General features: G+C 43.9%; 2 protein-coding genes across 7 annotated transcripts in view; both read right to left on the reverse strand.

Moving 5' to 3' along the window:
* SVOPL (SVOP like) overlaps positions 1 to 11543 on the reverse strand; it is a 103947-nt gene extending 92404 nt beyond the window's left edge. The window contains exons 1-4 of the mRNA XM_069588488.1: positions 11465 to 11543; positions 2273 to 2421; positions 2005 to 2096; positions 164 to 262 (exon numbers count right to left, since the gene is read on the reverse strand). Of these exons, the coding sequence (XP_069444589.1) occupies positions 164 to 262; positions 2005 to 2096; positions 2273 to 2354 (273 nt within the window). The 5' untranslated portion in view covers positions 2355 to 2421; positions 11465 to 11543. The remainder of the gene's footprint in view (positions 1 to 163; positions 263 to 2004; positions 2097 to 2272; positions 2422 to 11464) is intronic.
* Positions 11544 to 13056: 1513 nt separating this feature from the next.
* Positions 13057 to 23935, reverse strand: part of ATP6V0A4 (ATPase H+ transporting V0 subunit a4) — a 71484-nt gene continuing 60605 nt past the window's right edge. For 4 of the 6 annotated variants that reach the window (XM_069586990.1, XM_069586991.1, XM_069586992.1 and 1 more), the window contains 4 exons: positions 19663 to 19773; positions 17023 to 17140; positions 15048 to 15219; positions 13057 to 13811 (listed from right to left, as the gene is read on the reverse strand). In XM_069586990.1, the coding sequence (XP_069443091.1) occupies positions 13718 to 13811; positions 15048 to 15219; positions 17023 to 17140; positions 19663 to 19773 (495 nt within the window). In that variant the 3' untranslated portion in view covers positions 13057 to 13717. The remainder of the gene's footprint in view (positions 13812 to 15047; positions 15220 to 17022; positions 17141 to 19662; positions 19774 to 23935) is intronic. The other 2 variants (XR_011256508.1, XR_011256507.1) reach the window with 1 other exon arrangement.

Genomic DNA, 23935 nt, shown 5'->3' on the forward strand with positions numbered 1-23935 from the left:
TAGAGGAAAAGAGAAAAGGGAGAAAGGCCTTAAATGCTAGTTTGGGAACCAAAACAGCAGGTGGAGAGGGATTCCGTGGCCCTCCGGCAAGGGGATGAGGAAGGGGAGCGGAAACCCTGGGTCCTCAGTTGCTTCATTCTCAGCACAGGAAGCAGGCACTCACTGTGGTCACAAGTGCCACCTGCCAGTTCTCCAGCTGCCATTCACAGCGGATGACAGGAGACACAACCGCTATTAACATGATCTCCATGGCCTCGGCAACCTCAAAAAGAAGGAAGGAAAACACTGTGTCAAAGTGCTAGCCTGTTGTCACTGCTTCCCATGTCTGCCTGTCATCCTTCTAGTCCTAACCTCCTCCTTCCTGTCCCCCACTTAGGGAGGATCTACCTATTATATACCCACTCAGCCCTGCTGGTTGGGTAAAGAAGTACAGAACAACTTTGGCTTTCATGGATGTAGCATTTATGGTTTGAACAATTCTGAGAGGCTCCCTAAAGATTTATGACATGTATTCCCTTGTCATATTTCATGTTTTTGCATTTAACACTATGAGGCTGTTGTGTTGGGGCCATTTAGTTGGTAGCTGACCCAAGTTATTCAGCAGCATCCACGTCAACCCAACATTGCTGTCGTATACTTGTCATCCTTGAGATCTCAGGGCATATCCTTTGCAAACGGATTGTTGAAATAGTCCCTGATTTCAAGAGGCTGCAATGGGGAGGCAAGATTCATGAAAGTTGGAAAATAAGCAATGAAAACAAAACAATAAGAGCTCATCATCAGGGAAGAATGACTACTTAGTAATATTAGTGTAAGATGTGTTACTAAATATTTATATTTTCTACTGAAAGAAATATCTTCCTCTGTCCATATCTTGTAATTCATTCCAGGATGAGTTTATCTCCCAGGGAAAGGAAGAAGTAGATGCTAGATGATAGAAATTCAATGCAATAATGAACAAGGAAGATTCCAAGATCATTCTGAGGTTTTCTACCTGGAGGAAGAGATGAATAATGATATGATTGACAGGGACTGAAGGACATTAAGAGAATAAAAGGGAAATTATAGGGAGGGAAAGGTGCATTTGTTTGAGACACATTCTATGAATAATAACAGGATATTTGTATGGGGTGTTTATTATGGTACTTCGTGTATTTGTGTAACTTGAAGGTCTGGGATGAAACAGGCATGGCTAATGTTAGCTAGTATGCAGGAATTTGAAATATATCATAATGGCTCAATTCTCCCTGGAGAGTATTATAGTCATATTTAGAATTCAAATAGCTGGTATGTTTTAGTCCAAAAAAGATCATGTGTAAGAGGTGGCCTGATGATATCAGAAGAAAACTTAGGTATTAAACTTACGTCCTTTACTAATAGAGAGCAGTTAGGTCAGTATTAATCTGGACTCCACTCCTCTCAAGAGTCTTAGAAGGAAATAAGTCAATAAGGGATAAGGTTCTGTCCCACTCTGATTTAACAGCCGTATGGGAGAAGGACCAGCCAAAAGCTAGGGGCAGTCATGAAGGAGCAGCCCTGCAAAAGAAGACCTCAGAAGACCTTAGAGACGCCTGAGACCTAGGGGTCCTTGTCATGGACTGAGACTGTCGTGCTGCCGTTACACACACATCCCAGACACGTGGGGCCCTGGACTCCAGCTACCGTCAGTGGCACCAACAAACCTTCAGGGGTGCCAGTTACAGGGTCGGTGAATCTATAATCACAGCAGCTATCCAGGTGATAGTTATGCATAAAATGTTGAGAACCATGCGTCTAATTTGACTTAGAATGATACCATAGGTTTCTCCTCTCTTTCCAGTGTTTCAATTTAAACCTTTTTAAAAAAGTGAGTATTGACAAATGAACTTATTTACAAGACAGAAATAGACTCGTGATATAGAAAATAAACTTCTGATTACCAGAAGAGAAAGGGATAAATTAGAAGTCTGGGATTAACAGATACACACTCCTATATCCAACTATAAATCAGCTCTAAGCACTCACCCCTGTGCTGCCCATGATCAGAAACAGCGCAATGTGGAAACGTCCGAAGCCGATGGTCTCCACGGCTTCTTCCACGGTGAAGGTCTTTGACTCTAACAAGGAAAAACAAGTGAAAGGAACAGCCTCTGTGGGGAGGCAATGTGTATGGCTTATCACTCACTCTGGAGGACGTTGGAAAACCAATTTGTTGCTATAAAAATAGTAAATACAGAGAAGAGAGGGAATTCAGCAGTAACTTGAGGATGGGAAACTTCTGTGGTCCCCTTACCTCTTGGCCGTGGCTCTGGGGTCGCTAGGTTCAGCTCCCGAAGGCTGATGATCGTGACTGGCTCTGTCTGCTTGGCTGTCATCTTTCAAACGGTGTGGATGCCCCACACGGCTGTCCTGCAGGAGACAGGAGAGGGAAGAGGCAGGGAACTGGGGAAGGAAGAAGGAAAGAAAGAAAATCGCATGCATATTCTCCTCTACTCTTCAAAGAAAATCAGTACAGTCGGCATTGTAATTTATCACCATTTTACAAGTGGAAAACCTGCAACATGGAGAAGTTAAATCATGGAGAGGTTGAATGGCCAAATTAAAGAACTGAGTCCTAGTGGCTAGTAATTAACCTGGAGTCAGGGGCCAGGTGAGCTCTTGACAGTTTAACCAGTAGTGTTCTCTGACTGGGAATGAGGGTGGGCTTTGCTAAAGAGAAATAAGCACAATAGCCAATGCTTTACTGCTCCATCAATGCTATGGTTTACAGTATAATCAGATATTATGGCGTGCTTTCTCACCTTATTTTCATTTAATTCTGGCAAAAACCCATAGAGTTCCTTTTTATCCCTTCACCTTGGGTATTTAATCCTTAAAAAAAAAAAATTAACCCTAAACATCAAAACGAGAATAAAACAAGGGAAGCTGAAATTAGTGGGGAAAAATTTTAAATAGGTTTATAATAGTAATTTCATTCTACAGCCCTGGTAGAATAAACAGACACCCTAATCTATTCTCACTAATTATACTGTTAGCAATAATGCTGGTATCATTATTTTGACACAAGTACATATTGTAGGATAAAGCAATTACGCTATTATTATCAGGGATCAAGATTTCAGTGTAAGAGAAAGAATATACAAAAATCAAAAGTTATGTGAACACTTCACTTATAATTTTGAATTGGAAATATCCATGAATTCATTATGTATTATAGACACACACACACATATATATACATATATACACACATATATATACATATAAAAAAGAAAAATTGCTGCAAAGAATTAAAGCCCAAGGATATAAAAATCCACACACATATATATACATATATACACACATATATATACATATAAAAAAGAAAAATTGCTGCAAAGAATTAAAGCCCAAGGATATAAAAATCCAATGTTCATAGGATTACTAAAATGGTAATCTCACTGATCATCTTTGGAGAATACTAAGAAAACAACTCATTCTGAAAACTAGTAAGTATGTTGCCTTTCTTGTACAAATTGTCTGTATTTTAGAGTAACCAAACAGTCTGTGAAAGAAAAGTATTCTTCATTTCAGCTAAAACATACAGAAATAAGGATGGAATTAAAGTTAATGATTTTGCAACTCCTAACAAAATAAAGGATCCAGGTAATGATCATCAATGGCTGGTAAACTAGATAAAAAGCTAATAGAGAACTTTATTCAAATAGATAAGACTGATAACACCCCTGACCCCATTGACATTGGCCCCTCATGCCACTGAAGATGATCGGAGGCAACATGGCTCCTGATGAGACGCCCAAGGGAGGATATACAACATCACCTGTGATGCAGTCTCATGAAAAGAAACTGACCGTGAGTCTGATTGAGCCTCTAGCTCTACCTACCATTTTATACTTCCTGTAGCTCAGAAGTACAGGACTTCCTTGTGGCTCAAATGGTAAAGAATCTGCCTGCGATACAGGAGAGCAGAGTTTGATCCCTGGGTCGGGAAGATCCCCTGGAGAAGAGAATGGCAATCCACCCCAGTATTCTTGCCTGGAGAAGACAGAGGAGCCTGGCAGGCTACAGTCAATGGGGTCACAAGGAGTCGGACACGACTGAGCGACCAACACATACACACCATTTTATACAGAGAATGAAGAAACAATGCTAAACTACACAATGTGGATGCAGAAAGAAAAATCCAAAATGCCAGAAGTTCTGCAGGTTAATGACCCAACTTCTTCAATAAATAAATGGAAAGAAAAAAAAAAAAAGAGGAGAGGAGAACCTATAGACTAACAGAAAAGAGACAAACCAACCAAATAAATGAGTTAATTTGGCTGGATCTTCAGTCAAACAAAGCAACTATAAAACAACAACAACAAGAGAATGAGATGACAAAGATGACAGAAAATCAGGGAAATTTAAGTTTGGAAGTTTGAGGATATTAAAGAATTACTGATGACATCATTAGGTGGGACAATGACATTATGGCTATAAAAATCCTTATATTTTAGAGATATATGCTGAAATATTTAGATACAACAATGTTTGGGATTTGTTTTAAAATAATTCAGTGGTGGTTAGGAATAGTGTACAGAGGACATGGATGTGTAGATGAAAAAAGAATGGCCTTATAGTAAAAATTATTTAAGGGTAGTGCGTACACTGGGGTTTGACTGTCCTCTGCTTTTGCAGATGTGTAATATTTTTCAAAATAAATAGTTTCAAAAAGGAGGTTCTGAGATTTGTATGTAACTTTTCCAATATCAGACCACTAGTAAGTAGCAAAAGCAGAACTCAAAGATCCCCTTTTCCCAGAACATAAATAGCTGCAGAGCAGTTGCAGAGAAGCAAGTCAAGGTCATCAGTGTTTGCCAAGTGCCACCTCTGTATCTTTGAGTGGGCTCCTGTGGAGCGTTTGTAGGAGTGTCTAACACACTCCCTGCCCTAAGGAGCTTTTAATCTAGCTGGGGACACCAAAGATACACATAAAAACAACCATACTGAAAAGTAGATATTATTTGTTTCCTTAAAACTCTGTCACAGACACACAAATATTCCAGATGGAAGAGAAATCAATAATGCTCAGAAATGAGTTCACAAAATCCTCTCTCCCAAAGGAGATCATGAAAAGTACAAAAGGCTGTTATTTTCACAGAGTGGAAAAAGTAAAAATAATTGGTCTCTTGGACCATCTGAGAGGCTGAAATTCACAAAGATGGAATGTTCCAGAAATTCCTAATGCTCTCTTTCCAAATGTTGTCCAAATACCTTTTGGAGGGGTGTTCTTTACCTGGTAACTTTTAAAAAACTTTTGAGAAAATTCACCTTTGGTTAATTATCGAAAGGACTTCAGTACACATTAAAAATTAGCTATGACTGAATATCATGTTTCCAGATGAAATGAAGTACTAACTTAACCAAAATATGACAATGAGATTACTCAGTGAGAATTAGATGGTGGTGATGGCTGTACAAACTTGTGACTATACTAAAAATCACTGAATTATATATACTCTAAAATGGTGAATTTTATTATATGTCAATTATATCCAATTTTTTTCCTCTAAAGAACAGGCATGCATATCATGACAGCAGACTTAAAAACTGACAGTGAGTATGGCCATTTACAGTGTTAGAGTGGATCAGACAGGAAAGAATCGACCTGCAATGTGGGAGACCTGGGTTCAGTCCCTGGGTTGGGACGATCCCCTGGAGGAGGGCATGGCAACCCGCTCCAGTACTCTTGCCTGGAGAATCCCCATGGACAGAGGAATCTGGCAGGCTACAATAGATAGGGTTGCAAAGAGTCAGACATGACTGAGAGACTAAGCACAGCACAGTGTTAGAGAATAAAACAATTTAGTCTGGTGGAGAAATAATTTTTTTAAATCCCAGTAAGTTCATCTTAAGTTCAGTTACAACTAAAATGCTTAACAGTAAATTCAATCTTCAATCAACACTTAATCTCTGCCAGTCGAGTTTTATGACTTCTCATAACAATCTAAACATGTTTCACAATTTTAACGATCATAAAGGCTTACATTTTAGAAGAGTAATAAAGCGGTCTTTCAGAGAGTCTGCTCACTAAAATATTGAGTGGCAGGAAGAGAAACCCAGGAAATCTACTACTTACTACCAAGTAGACGAGTTTTAATTTAATGTGTTTGTTTTAACTGATTAGGTAGCTCCGTGGGTCATAAACACCCTACAAACTTCCCTTCTCTTATCAGCAAAGTGATTCATCACAGACGGCCTGGCAAAAGCTGTCAGGTCCATGATAATTGCTTCACAGTATCTCTTGAATTAAAGCTGATCGCGGGAAAGGAGATTCACATTTGTGATTTCATGTTTCTCTTTTTTTAGTATTTTTTTTAATGTATTTGGCTGCACCAAGTCTTAGTTGCAGCACACTGGATCTTCAACCTTCATTGCAGCACACGGGATCTTTAGTTATGGCATGTAGGATCTAGTTCCCTGACCAGGAATCAAATCCAAACCCCCTGCATCGGGAGCACAGAGTCTTGGCCACTGGATGACCAGGAGAGTCCTCATCCATTTCGTGACTGAAGAAGAGAATCATAATATTTGCTTTCCATGATATAACAAGAACTATGCCCTCAAATTAAAACAAGTTACCATTTTCCTCTATTGAATTTGAAAAAATACAAAAGATCAATTATACCCAGTGTAGGAACTCCCCTAGTGGTCCACTGGTTACAGCTCTGTGCTTCCAATGCAGGGCGCGCAGGTTCCATCTCTGGTTGGGAACTAAGATCCCACATGCTGTGCAGTGCAACCAGAATAAACAAAAAGCAACACTACCCAGTGTAACTGAAATAGGCACTTATATTGATAGGAGAGTACACGGCTACAGCCTTTCCAGAAGGCAGTTGGGCAAAGATGAAAGAATGTCGACTAAGCAGTTTCACATCTCGGGTTCATCCTACGAGATAATCAAAAAGGTAGATGAAGATAGTGTATGAAAACTCAGCACACTGTTATTTTAATGACGATTGTCGAGGAGTGACCAAACAAATTATACTACAATACACTCTTAGAATGCCATTTAAAAGCTCTTAGGTGAAAGTCTATTTGGTGCTAAAAAGCATTTCCCAAAATATATGTACCTAAAGCCTATAGTGTCAGACTTTACTTTTTGGGCTCCAAAATCACTGCAGATGGTGACTGCAAACATGAAATTAAAAGACACCTACTCCTTGGAAGAAAAGTTATGACCAACCTAGACAGCATATTCAAAAGCAGAGACATTACTTTGCCAACAAAGGTCCATCTAGTCAAGGCTATGGTTTTTCCTGTGGTCATGTATAGATGTGAGAGTTGGACTGTGAAGAAGGCTGAGCACCGAAGAATTGATGCTTCTGAACTGTGGTGTTGGAGAAGACTCTTGAGAGTCCCTTGGACTGCAAGGAGATCCAACCAGCCCATTCTAAAGGTGATCAGCCCTGGGTGTTCTTTGGAAGGAATGATGCTAAAGCTGAAACTCCAGTACTTTGGCCACCTCATGCAAAGAGTTGACTCATTGGAAAAGATTCTGATGCTGGGAGGGATTGGGGGCAGGAGGAGAAGGGGACGGCGGAAGATGAGATGGCTGGATTGCATCACCGACTCGATGGATGTGGGTTTGAGTGAACTTCAGGAGATGGTGATGTACAGGGAGGCCTGGCGTGCTGTAGTTCATGGGGTCTCAAAGAGTCGGACATGACTGAGTGACTGAACTAAACTGAACTGAACTGAAAGGATATATACAATGATCCCAGTTCATAAAATTTCATTTAAATATGTACTCATATAGAAATTTCAGGAGATATGTCTGAAACTGTGTTTTGTCTTTCAACAAATATTTATGGAACATCACCATGTATCAGACAATAAAATATAGTGAAAAGGGTTCCTGTCCCCAAAGCACTTACAAACGGGGGACAAAGTCAAGTATTCAGATGGGAGCCACGTGGTCCAGGGGTGGTAGGCAGAGGTTGCTTTGGCAACGTAAGGGAGGCCCTGCTCTGCCCAGTCCTGGGACCTAGGGCAGCCAGTCTTAAAGGACTGAGGTCTGAAGGACGAGAATTTGGCCAAGAGGAAAAGGTGAGGAAAAAATTACCTGGCTGGTAGAATTTAGGGTGGCTTTTTCTTTCTTCCTTTTATACTTTTCTGCATTGTTTAATTTTTAGAAAGGCTATGCCTGTTACCATGAAAGTTCTGGAAGAAATGAACCAATGAAGATGCCCAGTTGATGTGTCATAGGGCTCCCTAAGTCACTGACACCTGTGCCAGGAGCCCCACCTGCCCTCTATCACTGGCCTTAACCTCCTGGGTCAGGATAGGCTCTTGACCTGGAAACAATCAAGTCATTGGCCACAAGTCTAGAGGGTGGCCTGGCACAGAAAGCCCCCATTGCTAATGCTGGTGTTTGCACAATTTTGTGTAACTAAATTATAAAATTAATGCCACTGAACTGTTCGCTTTATAATTGCTGCAAAGGTAAATTTTATGTGTATTTTTAGCACAATTTCAAAAATTAAAAAACAAGAAGAGCCATTATATAGGTAGTAGACGTCTGCAGTTGATATAAACCATAAATTCAAGGAAAAAAATGTTAAGATTCTAGTGGAATAATGAGCACACTATATAACCAGGAAATTCCCAAGAGAAATTGCAAATAAAACTGGGAAATTGTTCACACCTGTAATAACTGACCAAGTTATAGAAAGTAAAATCTTTAGGTATCCTCTGTGTGTGTGTGTGTGTGTGTGTGTGTGTGTGCGTGTGCGCGTTTGCTTAGTCGCTCAGTCTGGTCTGACTCTTTGTGACTCCATGGACTGTAGCCCACCAGGCTCCTCTGTCCATGGGGATTCTCTGGGCAAGAATATTGTAGTGAGTTGCCATGCCCTCCTCCAGGGATCTTCCAAACCCAGGGATCGAACCCACGTCTCCCACATCACAGGTGAATTCTTTACCATCTGAGCCATAAATTAAATGTAGGAAGAAGGAAGACGAGAAGAGGGAGAGAGGGAAGAAGGAGAGAAGGGGGGAGGAGGAAAGAAAAGGCAGGATAAAGGAGGGAAGGGAAGGGGGAAAGGGATGGAGAGAAGGAAGTAAAGGGGAGAAGAGGAATTAGAGGTGACAAGGAGGGAAGAGGGGAGAAGGAAGGATGAGAGGAAGCAGGGAGGGAGAAACTGCAGTCAGCAGCATGGTGACACAGCGACTGAAACTCTTCTGTTCCCTCACCGGAAAATAAAAATAATACCCTCTACCTTCAGGAGGAGCAGCCTGCTGCCCTCCTAGTGACAAGTCGTCCCTGAACCTTGCTGATGGGGTGGCCACTGAGATACAGGTTGAGGTTGCTGGGGAAGGCTTCTGCGAAAGTCCTTTTGCCCCTCTGTCTCCTCCCTGGATCACGGAGACATGACGGCTGGTGCTTCAGCAGCCATTTTGGGTGGTGATACAAATATGAAGTTGGAGAGATGGAAACTCTCAGCCAAGTCTGAGCATAAGCTAGAAAAGAGCCTGGGACCTGACGACCATGATGTGGAGCTCTTCTACAGCTTTGACCTGTTCACCTGCAGACGTGTTTTCCATGGGGATGAAAGGAAGCTCGCTCTTGTTTGTGTGTCTGTGTGTCCGTGTGTTTTCTTTAGGCTAGTCAAGCGAAGCAGTAGAGAAGGAATGAAGAAGTCTGTAATTAGCTATGATTAATTGTAAACACCAGTGTACTCAGACTAGCCAGGTATGTGTGACTTTTAGCTGATAAACTTTCTTAAGTGCATTATGAGGATTAAATGAAATGATGCTTGTGTAACATGACACAGTGCCCACTGCAACACAAGCACTCGTGATAGTACTGTTTCTCATCAAACTACTAACAAAATTTCTAAAATTTCACCACAATCACAAGTCAAATACACTCAGGGTAAGTTAAGCATCTACAGAGTTATCAAATCTGTATTTCTCCAAAGGCAATTATTTCTAATATTCAGCCAACATGAGAACACCTAGGACTCAAATGGAAAACTATCCAAATTGGGGGGGGGGGGTAGCTTGCTTCCTAAAATAGATTGATTACACTTCAAGAGTCAACTTAAGTGGTGATAGGAAGACCTCACATGTGCCATATGCCTATTGGAAAATAAGACCAAAAAAAACTCCAATCAGATATTTAACACAACATCCACCCTTTTCAATCACCTTACACTTACAAAGGGCAAAACAGAATGGATTAATTTTCACTAAAAATGATCTTGTTGTACATTGCTTTCAGTTATAAAATCAGTGTATTTTACAGAAAGATCTTTTGAAAACGGAAGAAACTAGCTGCTGCAGGGGTGAGATGGTGGACAAAACAGTGGGCAGTCACGTGTGACTCACTCAAAGGAGTGAACCTGTTCAGTTTCACCAACTGTAATATCAGTCTCTCTTGAAGATGTCTTGACTCAAATGCAAGACCAGCCCTTGAAGATGATCAAGGCTCAGATGCATTCTCTGTGTCACTGGAGGTTGCTAAAGGGTTGGGGGGTAAGAAAGCCAAATATACCAACTACCTGAAACAGAAAAAGTCCTCATTCCTGCCCTAGTAAGTTATACAAGGCCTTCAACAGCAAGATTCCTTTGGCGGGGGCATGCTGGTTGGGGGGGAGGAGTGCAGGGGTGTTGATTGGATATTTTTAGGATTTTGGTATTCACATTTGTGAATTATAAAGGGGCTTACATTCCAAGTCATTAAGAGGACACTCAAATACTAACTTGAAGTTAACAGATAAGGAAAGTATTCTCTGTTTTCTTGAGTTTCCACCAGTTTCATAAAATAAGCTTTCATAAACGGGACAAAATGTTTCAGAGATGGATATGAGTGAGACATGTTACTGAGAGATAGAGCTTGTAATCTTAATGCTGAAATGGAGCTTTGGAAGAGCTGAGTTGGCATTTTCTATTCTTTGGCTCCCTAAGTCATTCTAAATCCCTTCTAGCCTAGGAAGAGGTTGGACAGATGGATGGATAGAGGCAGAGATGGAGTGATGGATGGAGGGACTGGTGGATGCATGGTGGATGGACAACGTGTCAGACCAATTCCAAACAATATAGATTGACGTGGGGAAGACGCTCCACATCCTTCACTATCACTCTTGAAAATTTTCAATGGAAAGTAACCATTGCCCACCTTCAAAGAACTGACACATCGGGGATTCACTGTGAAACTCCAGGACTCAGAAGGAGTTCAGGTTTCATTAAAAAAGGAGTTCAGGACATTCTATTTTATTGCATTTTGCTGTGCTTAATTTTTTAGCCAGAGATGATTGAGCCATGTAGAGCTTTTAAAAACTGAACTTGTGTGTGTGATGTAATTTGTTTGGCAATATCATCAGTAAGAAGAGCAACATTTTTATACTTCATCTATATTCAGCCAAGCACTAATGGTCAAATTCCCTCAGCCCCCCAGAGCAGAAAAAAACCCAGAACTATGTTGCCCATCAGAGTTTCTTACCTCTGTATACTTCCTGGAAAACTTTCCTATTTCGAGCTCTTTTTCTCTACCTTACTGCAGCCAAGTCTTACACAGAAGCTGGACCATGCATGGCCTCTTGTGGGCTTCTGGACTTCCCTTTCCAAGAAGCCCGGCTCTCAGATCTTCCCTCCTCCTTTCGGCTCAGTTCTGTGAACAGATTCTTTGAAGAACAACCCTGCGTCCTGAGCTAATGAGTGACATTCAGGTCACACCCTCTTCTCAGCAGCCTTTCACCCAATCCCTTTTTAAAGAGGAAATTACATCTCTCATTGAGAAAGAGACTGCCAATCCTTGGAGGAAACTGCTATGTCGATCCCAGGGAGACTGCAAATTTCTGAAAGAGCAAGGGTCCAGGCAAGGGGCAGAAGAGACAGCTTTGCTCCTTCACGCCTGTTCTCACAGTCATCACTGTTTAGAATTACAGGGCAAAAGACTGTGATTCACCTAAGCATCACATATTTTTAGATAGCCATTGAGAAGGGCAGTGATGAACTGAGAACCTTGAAACCATCTGGTGACCTTGGCAGCATGGGGATTTATGGACTTACAATTGCCACTTACACACAGCTTCAGTCTGTCCTTTCCTTCCACCAGTGCCATTGGCCGAACACCTCGTCCATACCTGGTGCCCTGTGACCGTACCTCCCTCCCCAACCCACAGGGGTAGAGAGTGCTATTTACAGTTTGGCGATGGGAGGAACAACTCCATTTCCTGCCCAAAACCACACCTGATGAAGTACCAGAGTGGGAGCTCAGACATACTTCTTCCGACTCCAACTATTATTCCTGGGCTCAGCCTGTTTTAATCACTAAAGCAATACTTGTTGAGCACCTAACTGGGCCTTAAAATTGTGCTGGACAAATCGTGACGCTTGGCATGGACAGTGACATGGACACTTCCATGAGCACCAGTCAACCCCACAGTGCAGAGAGGCCGATGGGAGCTTAAAAAAAAGGTCTGTCCAAAAGACGATTTGGCGTCTGGTCAGATCCTCTGAAACCTGATTATGAGTTAGATGCTATGTAAAAGTGCTCTGCAGACTATAAAGCATGGCACCGATGTTAATGACACTTAATTCCACCCGTAGAGTTACCATGTGCTCCGTCGTGTCTGACTCTTTATGACCCCGTTGGACGGTAGCCCTCAAGGCTCCTCTGTCCATGGGATTCTCTAAGCAAGAATACTGGAGTGGGTTGGCATTTTCTCCAGTAGATCTTCCCAACCCAGGGGTCAAACCCACACCTCCTGCATCTGCTGCATTCACAGGGGGATTCTTTACCACTGACTTACCTGAGAACCCCATAGTCACCATAAAGACGGTAATGAACCTGGATAAAGGCCCTTCAGACTAGTTGACAGAACACATATTATTCTACACCTGGCTCTTGGAAGTTTGCCAGTGTGGGTGCCTAAGAAATGACCCAGGGGCCGACAGACCCAGAAAGCATCAGGACAGGCTGTCCGGCCATCTCCTTCCCTGCAAGCCATTTTCCAGAACCTGCTGAAGCCTATGGATCCCTTTCCCCAGTTACCCCAGCATAACGTGCATTGAAAATAAACAAAATCACTGTTGAAGGTTGTCACACTTCATTCCACAGGATTTAATGATTCAGAGAGCCACACCGGGGCCAGCCCTCCCTCTCAGCAGAGAATATTATCTGTTCTTCCTCACCTGGAGTGAAAATTCATGAGAAAGTTCCTAATCCTGTAAAGTTTAGCCCCAGACAAGGAAAAGAAGGTGTTTGAGGAAGGAGGAAATGAAGAATTAAAAAAACATAATCCTTTCCTAGGATTTGTTTGTATAACTCTATTGTTTAGCTTTGGCCTATCATTATCAGTGCTAAATTTTACAGAATAGTTTTCTTTAAAAAAGAAAAGAATCTTAAAGAAAGCGTGAATGGCCCAAAAGTTTTTAATTACATGAAAACATGAGTTTGGCACTCCCCCCCCCCCCCGACTCCATCGCAATCATTTTAGTATTCGACAATAGGCCCCAGGTGGAAATGACTTGCCCATGTAGTTTCTCTATGACATGGTGAAGTCATATCAAATCCCAGGGCTTACAGATAAATAATACAGGGCTTCCTGCCTCCAGTTGGTGAGAACAATCATTCCATTGATGGCCTTGCGCAGGCTGACTTTAAAGACAAGACGAAACTTCTTTCATTGGCACAGAGACTGGAACAGGAGGTGGCCAGCGGAGAAGGCAGCCACAGCCTCCAGACGTGCAGCTACTCCTCAGCTGTCCCATCCAGGATTTGTTTGAAGGAGAATGGAGAGAACTTGTAACCAGCCCCGGTGTAGAACTTGTTTTGGAACTCCACCCTGTTGTTGGGGGCAAGGAGAAGGGGAATTGAACACAGAAATGAGAGGCTGGCAGCCGGAAGGGAGAAGTGGAGAGAGGGTAAAATCAAGCCCCAGGTGAGGAAGGCACCCCTGGCAGCCACCACAGGAATCCTGGGGTTTCGAGGCTTTATTTTCAAACCCTTCTCTTGCCTCCCCCTGACACCTTCTTCTCCACCCTCCATTTTCTCCAGGACTTCACTAGTGACCTCAGGGACCACAGCATAACCTCCCCTAGACCCCCAACCACCAGGGAAATCCTTTCTGGGCAGCACTGTCTGAAGAGATGGTCATGGGACAACATATCACCACGTGTTACAAGGTGGTTCACTTCCATCCTGATCTTCAACTGTGGGGCTTACATAACTGCAGAACCACCAGAGCCTTGACTTATACTTTTATAACTTACATAACAGATACCACAAATGGTCATTTCTGTGTTACTATGCTGCAGAGTTCATTTCTTTAATGACATGGGTAGATATAGCCTCGGGCAGGGAAGGCTATGATTCTCTCAAATCAACAGGTGAGATGGAAAACCTTTTCTTTATGAACAGTGGCCACAGACGGAGGGAGGAAGCATCATTGAAGCTAAGGAGAGTCTGGTCAGGACGTATGGGAAACCTGATGCTTCAGTAGAGAAGACACACCCAAAATTCTTGGCTGAAAATTGACCCAGGAGAGAAACAGAAGGCTAAGCAAACGTCCGCATATTCATCAGTCCAGTGATGGCCAATCGTCTCCGGACACATCTATGAATGTCAAGGGCCTCCAGTGAGAGCCTTCTTCCTGGGGGGTACCCTCCTTGAGTTTCCCTTTTCCAAGAACTATTTGCCTGTTCTGCCGGTGTAATTCCCACACTCAGCAACAAGGGCCAGAGAGCCCAGATTCACTCAGCATCTCCCTCTGTGAGCCTTTCCAATCCATCATCTTACCAACAGTTGGGGTGTCCCTTATGAAGCCAATTATAATAACAAATGAACATTTAAAAGGAGTGAATGGGAACTAATAAATCTTCTAGAGCAGTCACTGTGTGTGTGTGTGTGTGTATAAGACATCATTTAATATTACACCAAGAAGGGATGAAATTAAGGTTCCAAAAAGGCACAGGAGTTGCTAATGTCACACAACAGGTCAGGATTTGAACCCAGTCAGCTAGCCCTCCCTCCCATCCACCCTCTTTCCCGAGAGAGTGTCTACACTACAAGCAGTTCATACCAGTGCAGCCGCAGGGCATGCAGGAAAGCAGAGAGGCCCTCCATGATCAGCAGGATGGCTACCGTCAGAACAGCAAACACGGCAAAAATGATGAAGACCCCAATGAGTCCTCCCCAGCCGCGCACGTGAAGGCCGATGTGCATCACCATTGTCCAGAGCACTTCAGACAGCTCTGCCAGACACAAGAGAAACACGCTCAGCCGCGTGGTTTCATGGGCAAATGCAGATCACCCCCATACAGGAATCCTGGATCTGTACACCCTACGATTCAGCAACTCCACTCCCAGGTGGAGGACGTGGGCATCTGTGCCCTAGGGTACCTGACTATGGTCATCTACAGCAGTTTTGGAGGAGTTTCCATCAAGAGGACAAGTGTATGATGGCACATTATTCACCAGTGAAGGTGAGCAAACCGTAGCTATTGGCAGCAACAAGAAGGAACATCTTACGCCAAAGAAGCGAAACACAAAGGAATACATGTAATACGATTTAATACGTACTGAATTCAAATTCATATATGAAAGCCCTAACCCCTAAGGGATGGTACTTGGGAGCTGGGGCCTTTAAGAAGTGAATAGGGGGACTTCTCTGGTTGTCCAGTGGTTAAGACTTTGCCTCCCAAAACCGGGGCCAAAGGTTCGATCCCTGGTTGAGGAACTAAGATCCCACATGCCTTGCGGCCAAAATACCAAAACATAAAACAAGCAATATTGTAACAAGTTCAATAAAGACTTTAAAAATGGTCAACATAAAAAAAAAACCTTTTAAAAAAAAAAAGAATTGATTAGGGTTAGATGGGGTCACACAGGTAGAGTCTTCATGATGGTATTAGTGCCCCTTATAAGAAGGGACACCAAAGAGTCCTCTCACTCCCCCTTCCAGGGACATACTATAATTACAGGAGTTTGTACAAGAAAGCAAGCAGCCAAAGCAGTCAAGACCACACTAACTCTGAGCACCTGCTTTGGCTGTAAATCAACAACCAGGCTCATTTTCACTGCTTTGGTTTCTATTTATTTAACACACACTTCGGCCTGGCTTCTCTGTTCTTGGCATGATGCCCAGGGCTGGGAATGCAGAGTTAAAAGCCAGGGTCCTTACCTTTTAGGAGCTCACAATCTAGTAGGGAGACAGGCTAACAAGACAGGGTTACAATCTGTACTAGGTCAGAGCACCTCCAGAACCTAGGCAAGGGCACCTTCCAGACTGGGAACCAGGGAGGAAGACCACCAGGAAAGGTGCCAACCATGTTGAGTTCTGAAGGAGGAATGAGACATCAGGCTGGGGAGAGGGTTAAAGAAGGGAAGAAGATTACAGGTGAGGGAGCCGCAGGGCAAACACACAGAGGGCCGAGGTGGCGTGGCATCTTCAGGAGCCTCAGGGCAGTTCCTCATGGCCACTACACAGGAAATGGGGAGGGGGGTGGGGGTAACAGAAAGCCAGTGGGGGCATGGAGAGAAACACCAAGAGTCAAGACTGGAGAAGCAGGCAGAAATCAAGAGCAATTTCAAGTTAACTCCATGAGTCAAGATTCCAGATTTAAGTCATTCTTGGGGCTTGAATCTTTACCAATAAATACAAGCGGCCTGTAGAAACTAGGAAAGGCAAGGAAATAGATTCTCCCCAAGAGCTTCCAGAAAAAACAGAGCTGCCAGCACCTTTTTAAGCCTTCTGCCCTCCAGAACTGTAAGAGAGTCAATTTCACAGTGTTCTAAGCTGCTGTGTGCTGCGCTGTCACGTCGGCTATCATTTGTGATAATTTGTTACAGCAGCAACTGGAAGCTGATACAGAGGGTAACCATTTCAGCAATACAAAGCCAGACCTACTGAAAAAAAGTCACTTCTATTAACACTTTGAAAGATTCTGGCAAGCACACCAGAAACAACCCAGAAGGCACTTTCCCCTCCAAGTACATTGCATCTGCTTCCGAAGGGACGTGTGATGGTCACCCTGCCAGGTGGCCCACTCACTCACGTGCGTGTGCCAGACTGAGGGCCCAAAGCCGGAGGTAGGAGGCTGTGTTGGAAATGCAGCCCAGGCAATACTCGATTGTGTGGATGGCCTGATGCACAAAGATGTCTCCAAAATTGAACTGAAAGAGAGAAATTTCTGATGTTACTCCATCAAGTACTTTCTATGCGAACACGTTACAAATGATATATGGAGAAGGCCTGGGCTCTGCTGTGAAGACATTTCTAGTTGAATGAGGGGGAAACAGGTGGAGAGAGTCACAGCAGCGCAGGAATGTCTGGTGAAGAATGAACCTTAGCCAAAGAGAGGTCTGGCTTAGTCCTGGCTGCTGGGAAGCAGTCTCGAAACCCTTGAGATTACCCAAGTGAAAGACAAGTCTATATTCAAGCTCCACTGGTCCCTGGGACCACACCTCATCATCTTTGCTAATCTATACAGAGGCACTTGGTAGTTTACGTGGGCGCTGGCCTCGCCTGAAAGACCTACCATGTGGTTAGAAACTTGAGACTTTGAGCCACATGTTATCAACCTAAACCCAACTCCAGGGAGGGAGTTGGAGATTGAGTGCAACCACCTGGACGGCACTTGGGTGAGTCACATCATGACACCCCAATAAAACATGAAACACAGAAGCTGCATGAGCTTCCTGAGTAAGCAACACGATAACACAGCCGCATGTCAGTGTCAACGCCAGGAGAGCTGTGCATCTCTAAGGACACAGGAGCTCTGCATTCAGAACCTCCCAGTGTCAGATTCTGCTGATGTGCCTCTTAGGAGGATTACTAATGTGCAGACTTTGGCTGTAAATAACACTGCAGCTGAAAGTACAGCATTCTCCTGAGTTCTGTGAACTGTCTACAAATGACTCAACCCGAGGGAATCTGAGGGCTCCCCACCCCCCGACTTGTGACTGATGTCAGAAGTGTTGGGTAGACTTGGAAGTCTGGAGATGTGTGCTGTTGACCTGGAGCTGGGCTAAACGTGGGTGAGGACTAAAGTGGGAGGAGACCTGGGGAGGGGTCACAGTGATAGGAACGTCTGGTGAGGAATGAGCCTCAGTCACAGAGAGGTCTGGCTGAGTCGAGCCGAGCCTGTATGTGCTTTGTCCTGGGAGACCCAGGTATGACGGTACTGGGGGAAAGAGCCATACAGCAGAGCCTGGAGTTGCCCCCACAAGGGCAGCAGGTTGGTGGAGGAGCTGGCAGGGGCACACTGACTGGATATATCCTGAGGTGAATGAGGAAGATGGATGAGGGAGGTTGTACAAGACAGGCTGGGGCTTGATGAGTCAGAAGATGTGTGGGTTGCAGTCTAAAACATTCCAGCAGGTCTGAAGGACCTACTAATACCAATCACCACTAACAAGGGTTATTCTCTATATCTGGAATCTTGTTGGGAAAACTTTCCATGATCCAGTTTTTCAGTAATTCTGACTATCCACTGGTACAAATGAATACTTTTTTAAAAAGTAATTAATACCACAAATGGAGCTACTTATAGCATCTCTGAGGCCTCACAGGAACCCTCTTTCCACTCCAGAATTAGAAGACGCTCCAGTTAAAACCCCCAGCCCAGGGTTCAGGACTCTGGGTGACTTCAGTCAGGGAATAAAAAGTCAGCTGCCTTGTCTGGGGAAACATGGCACATTCCCAAAGAGGGGAGTGGCTGCCGTTGGACAGAAAGGGACAGGGAGGGAGGAGAGAAGAACACGATTTGGGAATTCATGTGCGAGGCAATGTCACAAAGATAAGTGAACAAAGCCGAGAAAGAGCCAGGGTTGAGGCAGGAGCAGGCAATGGCAGCTGCTCATGCTTCCGTTGGGGCGGAGGACTGGCAATAACCCACGTCTTGCTTCAAGATAAGGGACCAGATTTGGGCTCTGTGACTGTAAATGAGGGCACTGATGGGGAAAATAAACCAGCAGATTCCCAGAGGCACGGTTCTGAGCCAAGGGGTCCTTGGTAACATTTACAAGCTTTTGTGTTACTAAATTTGAAGCTGATATGCATCTCATAATCAGAGCAGTACCTGGGCAAAATTTTTAAATGCCCCCTGATTGGTTGGTAAGTAGCTGTAAACTCAAGTGCTCCCCCTTCCCTGGGATCTCCCCAACTTCCCATGACTTAGGGATGACAAGGCCACCCCTAGCAGGGTCTTCCCGGCCCTCCCAGCTCTCCTGCTTAAGTCCAACATGATAGGCTGGTGCCCACACACTGCTAAGTCACTTCAGTCATGCCCACATGCTGCTGCTGCTGCTGCTGCTGCTGCTAAGTCGCTTCAGTCATGTCCAACTCTGTGAGACCCCAGAGACAGCAGCCCACCAGGCTCCCCCGTCCCTGGGATTCTCCAGGCAAGAGTACTGGAGTGGGATGCCATTGTCTTCTCCGTGCCCACACACTACTGGCTGTTAAATACATGAGCATCCTTCCTGGCTAGAACTGACCTCTAGAACCTGTACAAACTGCAAGCCTCCATAGAGTGTCAAGTCCCAAATACCTCTTCTTTAAATAAGCCATTTTCCCCCTAATATTTTGACTGTGCAGCTTGTGGACTCTCAGTTCCCCAACAAGGGATTGAACCCAGGTCATGGAAGAGATGGCACCAAACTTAACCACTAGGCCACCAGGGAGCTCCCTTAACTACCTCTTGATCGTGGTCATCCTGAGCCCCATGGGCACCTGCAGAAGCACTGCGGCCAGAGCTGTCACCCTCGGTGTTCTCGGTGGGGTCTTCTGGGATTCTGGAGGCCTGCAGCTGTCAGCAAACAAGAACATGAAATGGCAGGTTCACTTTTAGGATTACAAAAACCCTCTATAAAATAAAGGCTCTCATTAACTATTAGCTATGTTCCAGATACTGTTCTAAATTCTCAATTATCTCATTTACCCTTTGTAACAATGTTTTTTATGTAAACACAATTATCCCCCCATTGTACAGAAAAGTAAACTAAGGTACAGAAAGGTTAAGAAATGAACCCACAGGATTCCACAGCTAGTTAAGGCCAGTTAGTGACAGAGTAGCATCAGTAGGCAGTCTGATCCTGGGCATGCACTTTTCTCCATCGTGTTCCAGAAGGTGCCAGATTAATCACGCTCTTTACAATAAACCAACAGTCTTGTGACCCAAACAGCCAGATTTCTACAAGCAAATCTAACGAGGAGGGATTAATGAGTGCTACTGTCTGAATGCTTGTGACCCCCACAAAGTTCATGTTAAAATCCTAACCCCCAAAGATGAAAGTATTAGAAAGTGGAACATTTGGAAGGCACTTAGGTCATGAGGGTGGAACCCCTGTGAATGGAATTAGTGTCCGTTATAAAGGAGGCTTCAGAGAGCCCCCTAGCTCCATCTGGTAAGGACACACAGAGACGATGCCAGCAGTGAAGCAGGAAAGTGGTCTCACAAGAAGGTGATGATACTGACACCCTGGTCATGAACATACAGCCTTCAGAACTGTGAGCAATAGATATCTATTGTTTTAGCCACCCAGGATGTGGTACCTTTTTACACAGCCCAAGTGGACTAGACAAAGACTTTTCCAGCACAAACACACTTTTAATTTTTTTTTTTAATTTTTACTTTATTTTGCTTTACAATACTATATTGGTTTTGCCATCCATTGACATGAATCAGCCACGGATGTACATGAGTTCCCCATCCTGAACCCCCCTCCCACCTCCCACTCCATATTATCTCTCTGGATCATCCCCGTGCACCAGCCCCAAGCATCCTGTATCCTGTATCGAACATAGACTGGCGATTCGTTTCTTACATAACACTTTTTAAAATAAAAGCATTACTTTATAAAAATAGCTAAGAGGCTTCCCTGGCAACTCAGTGGTAAAGAATCCATCTGCCGATGCAGGAAATATGGGTTCGATCCCTGATTTGGGAAGATCCTGCCGGGGAGCAACTAAGCACATGTGCTGCAACTACTGAGCCTGTGCTCTAGAGCCCAGGAGCTACACCTGAGACCATGAGTTGCAACCACTGAAGCCCGCGTGCCTGGAGCCCAGCCTCCACAAGAGAAGCCCCCACAATGAGAAGCCCAAGCGCTGCAGCTACAGAGTAGCCCCCGCTTTCAACTAGAGTAAAGCCCACGCAGCAATGAGCATCCAGCACAGCCCAAAATAAATAAAAATTAAAACTTTTAATAATTTTTTTTAAATAGCTAAGAAAAGAATTCAAGGGGGAAAAATTTAGTTGCCATTCAATTTGGCCTGATTTTTATCCTTGAGTCAGAAAAGAATAGTTAAGTCACCCTGAAACTTGATGTCCCAAGGCCAAAGTTGTTCCTAGAATGATTTCACAGGTAGGGTATTGCAAATTAGGCAAGAAAGTGTCTTTAGCGTTCTTTCTTCAGCACATCTGCTCCTAATATTTGCAGACCTTTGGACAAAGGTACAAATGAAAGTCCACGTGCCACATGTTTAAATATTTTAAAGGTATAAATCAAGCCAACAAAGTCCCAAACAAAGTATATTCTGGCCTCTGTCTTGGCAAATAAATTCTCACAAGAGCTTGGAAAGCCAGGTGCAAATTCAACACCCCACACCAGGACAGGGGCACACAGGAGAGTTGGCCCCGCACCTGGCATGTCACCCTTCCCTTCTCACCTCTGATTACACCTCACAGCACAGGGACCATGGCCTTGTGGGCACATGTGTGGGCACTCCCACCCAAGATGTCTACGTCCCACCCACACTCCCCCACACACTGCTGCCCCTTGACTACACCAGGGTCAGCAGTGCCCAGGGGCGGGTTGGCCCTTTGTATGACCCAGAAGTAGGCTTGAGCCCCTCTGGACAGGAATTCCAGGGTGCCCGGTATCAAAAGGGGGCTCTGGGTCAGCCTTTTCCCTTGGCCTATGGTTCCTTGCCCCATGGTGAGGAAAGGGTCTCAAGTTAACATTACTTTGTCTTCTTGAAATCCTATTTTCTCTCCCTGTCAACTTAAAGAAGAAAATATCAAAGAAGAAGTGGAAGACAGTTTTTCCATTTCCGCCCCCTAAATGCTAGGCTTCTCTGGACATATCCTGAAATTGGTTCAAGTAAGCATAAACAATTGTGTAGAAGTGTGATCCGGGGGACTTGGAAAATCTCACTGACTCTTTTTCCTGTTCAAAATATACTTTTCTACCCCCCTAATAAACATCTCACAATGTCTGAGCTGGATGCTGAAATAAAATAGTAATCAACTTGAAATTAGCTACTTGCAACTTTCTAAAAAGGTATAAAACACATGCAAAAAGACAGACACAGGTTGTACACAGCAGCACTATCTATACTTACTAACACTGGAAAAAAGCCGAATAACTACCAACACTTCGATGCTTTCAAATTGCGGTGCTAGAGAAGACTCTTGAGAGTCCCTTGAACAGCAAGGAGATCAAACCAGTCAATCCTAAAGGAAATCAACCCTGAATATTCATTGGAAAGACTGATGTTGAAGCGGAAGCTCCAATACTTTAGCCACCTGATGTGAGCTGACTCATTGGAAAAGACCCTGATGCTGGGAAAGATTGAAGATGGGAGGAGAAGAGGGTGACAGAGGATGAGATGGCTGGATAGTATCACCAACTCAATGGACATGAGTTTGAGCAAGCTCTGGGAGACAGTGGACAGGGAAGCCTAGCAGGCTTCAGCCCATGGGTTGGCAAAGAGTCGGACATGACTGAGCAACTGAAAAACAACTATCAATACATGAATAGATAATTAAATTTTGGTACATCCATGCAAGGGAACAATATATGCCAATCATATACATACAATCTCTCAAATATAATACTGAAGGAAGGAAGCCAGGTCCAAAAGAAGGCACAGTGCATGATTCCATTTACATAAAGTTCAAGAACAGGGAAAACTAACCTACAGTGTTAGAAATCAGGATAATGGTCAACCTTGGGCCAAGAGGGACAGGAAGCAGGCACAAAGGGACTTTGGGGCCTGATGATGTTCTGAGTCTCCACCTGAGTGCTGGTCACACAAGTGTGTTCATGTTGTGATACGTTACTAATATGCACCCTCATCAGTTGTGTACTTGTATGTGTGTAGTCAGTCAGTTCCGTCACTCAGTCGTGTCCGACTCTTTGCAACCCCATGGACTGCAGCACATCAGGCCTCCCTGTCTATCACCAACTCCCAGAGTTTATTCAAACTCATGTCCATTGAGTCAGTGATGCCATCCAGCCATCTCATCCTCTGTCACCCTCTTCTGCTCCCGCCTTCAATCTCTCCCAGCATCAGGGTCTCTTCCAATGAGTCAGTTCTTCACATCAGGTGGCCAAAGTATTGGAGTTTCAGCTTCAGCATCAGTCCTCCCAATGAATATTCAGGACTGATTTCCCTTAGGATGGACTGGTTGGATCTGCTTGTAGTCCAAGGGACTCTCAAGAGTCTTCTCCAACACCACAGTTCAAAAGCATCAATTCTTCGGCACTCAACTTTCTTTATAGCCCAACTCTTATATCCAAACATGACTACTGGAAAAACCATAGCTTTGACTAGATGGACGTTTGTTGGCAAAGTAATGTCTCTGCTTTTTAATATGCTGTCTAGGTTGGTCATAACTTTTTTTCCAAGGAACAAACGTTTTTAATTTCATAGCTGCAGTCACCATCTGCAGAGATTTTGGAGCCCAAAAAAATAAAGTCTGTCACTGTTTCCACTGTTTCCCCATCTATTTGTCATGAAGTAATGGGACCATATGCCATGATCTCAGTTTTCTGAATGTTGAGTTTTAGGCCAACTTTTTCACTCTCCTCTTTCACTTTTAAGAGGCTCTTTAGTTCTTCGCTTTCTGCCATATTTTCTTCTTCGTTTTCTGCAGGGACCCAACATAGTATTACAGAGGAGCCTGAGGAAATAGGACCTCTGTTCACATCCCCTGAGGCCCATCAGAACAAATCTGTTTACAG

The sequence above is a fragment of the Ovis canadensis genome, chromosome 4 (genome assembly GCF_042477335.2).
Source record: "Ovis canadensis isolate MfBH-ARS-UI-01 breed Bighorn chromosome 4, ARS-UI_OviCan_v2, whole genome shotgun sequence".
In the NCBI taxonomy this organism is placed as follows: domain Eukaryota; kingdom Metazoa; phylum Chordata; class Mammalia; order Artiodactyla; family Bovidae; genus Ovis; species Ovis canadensis.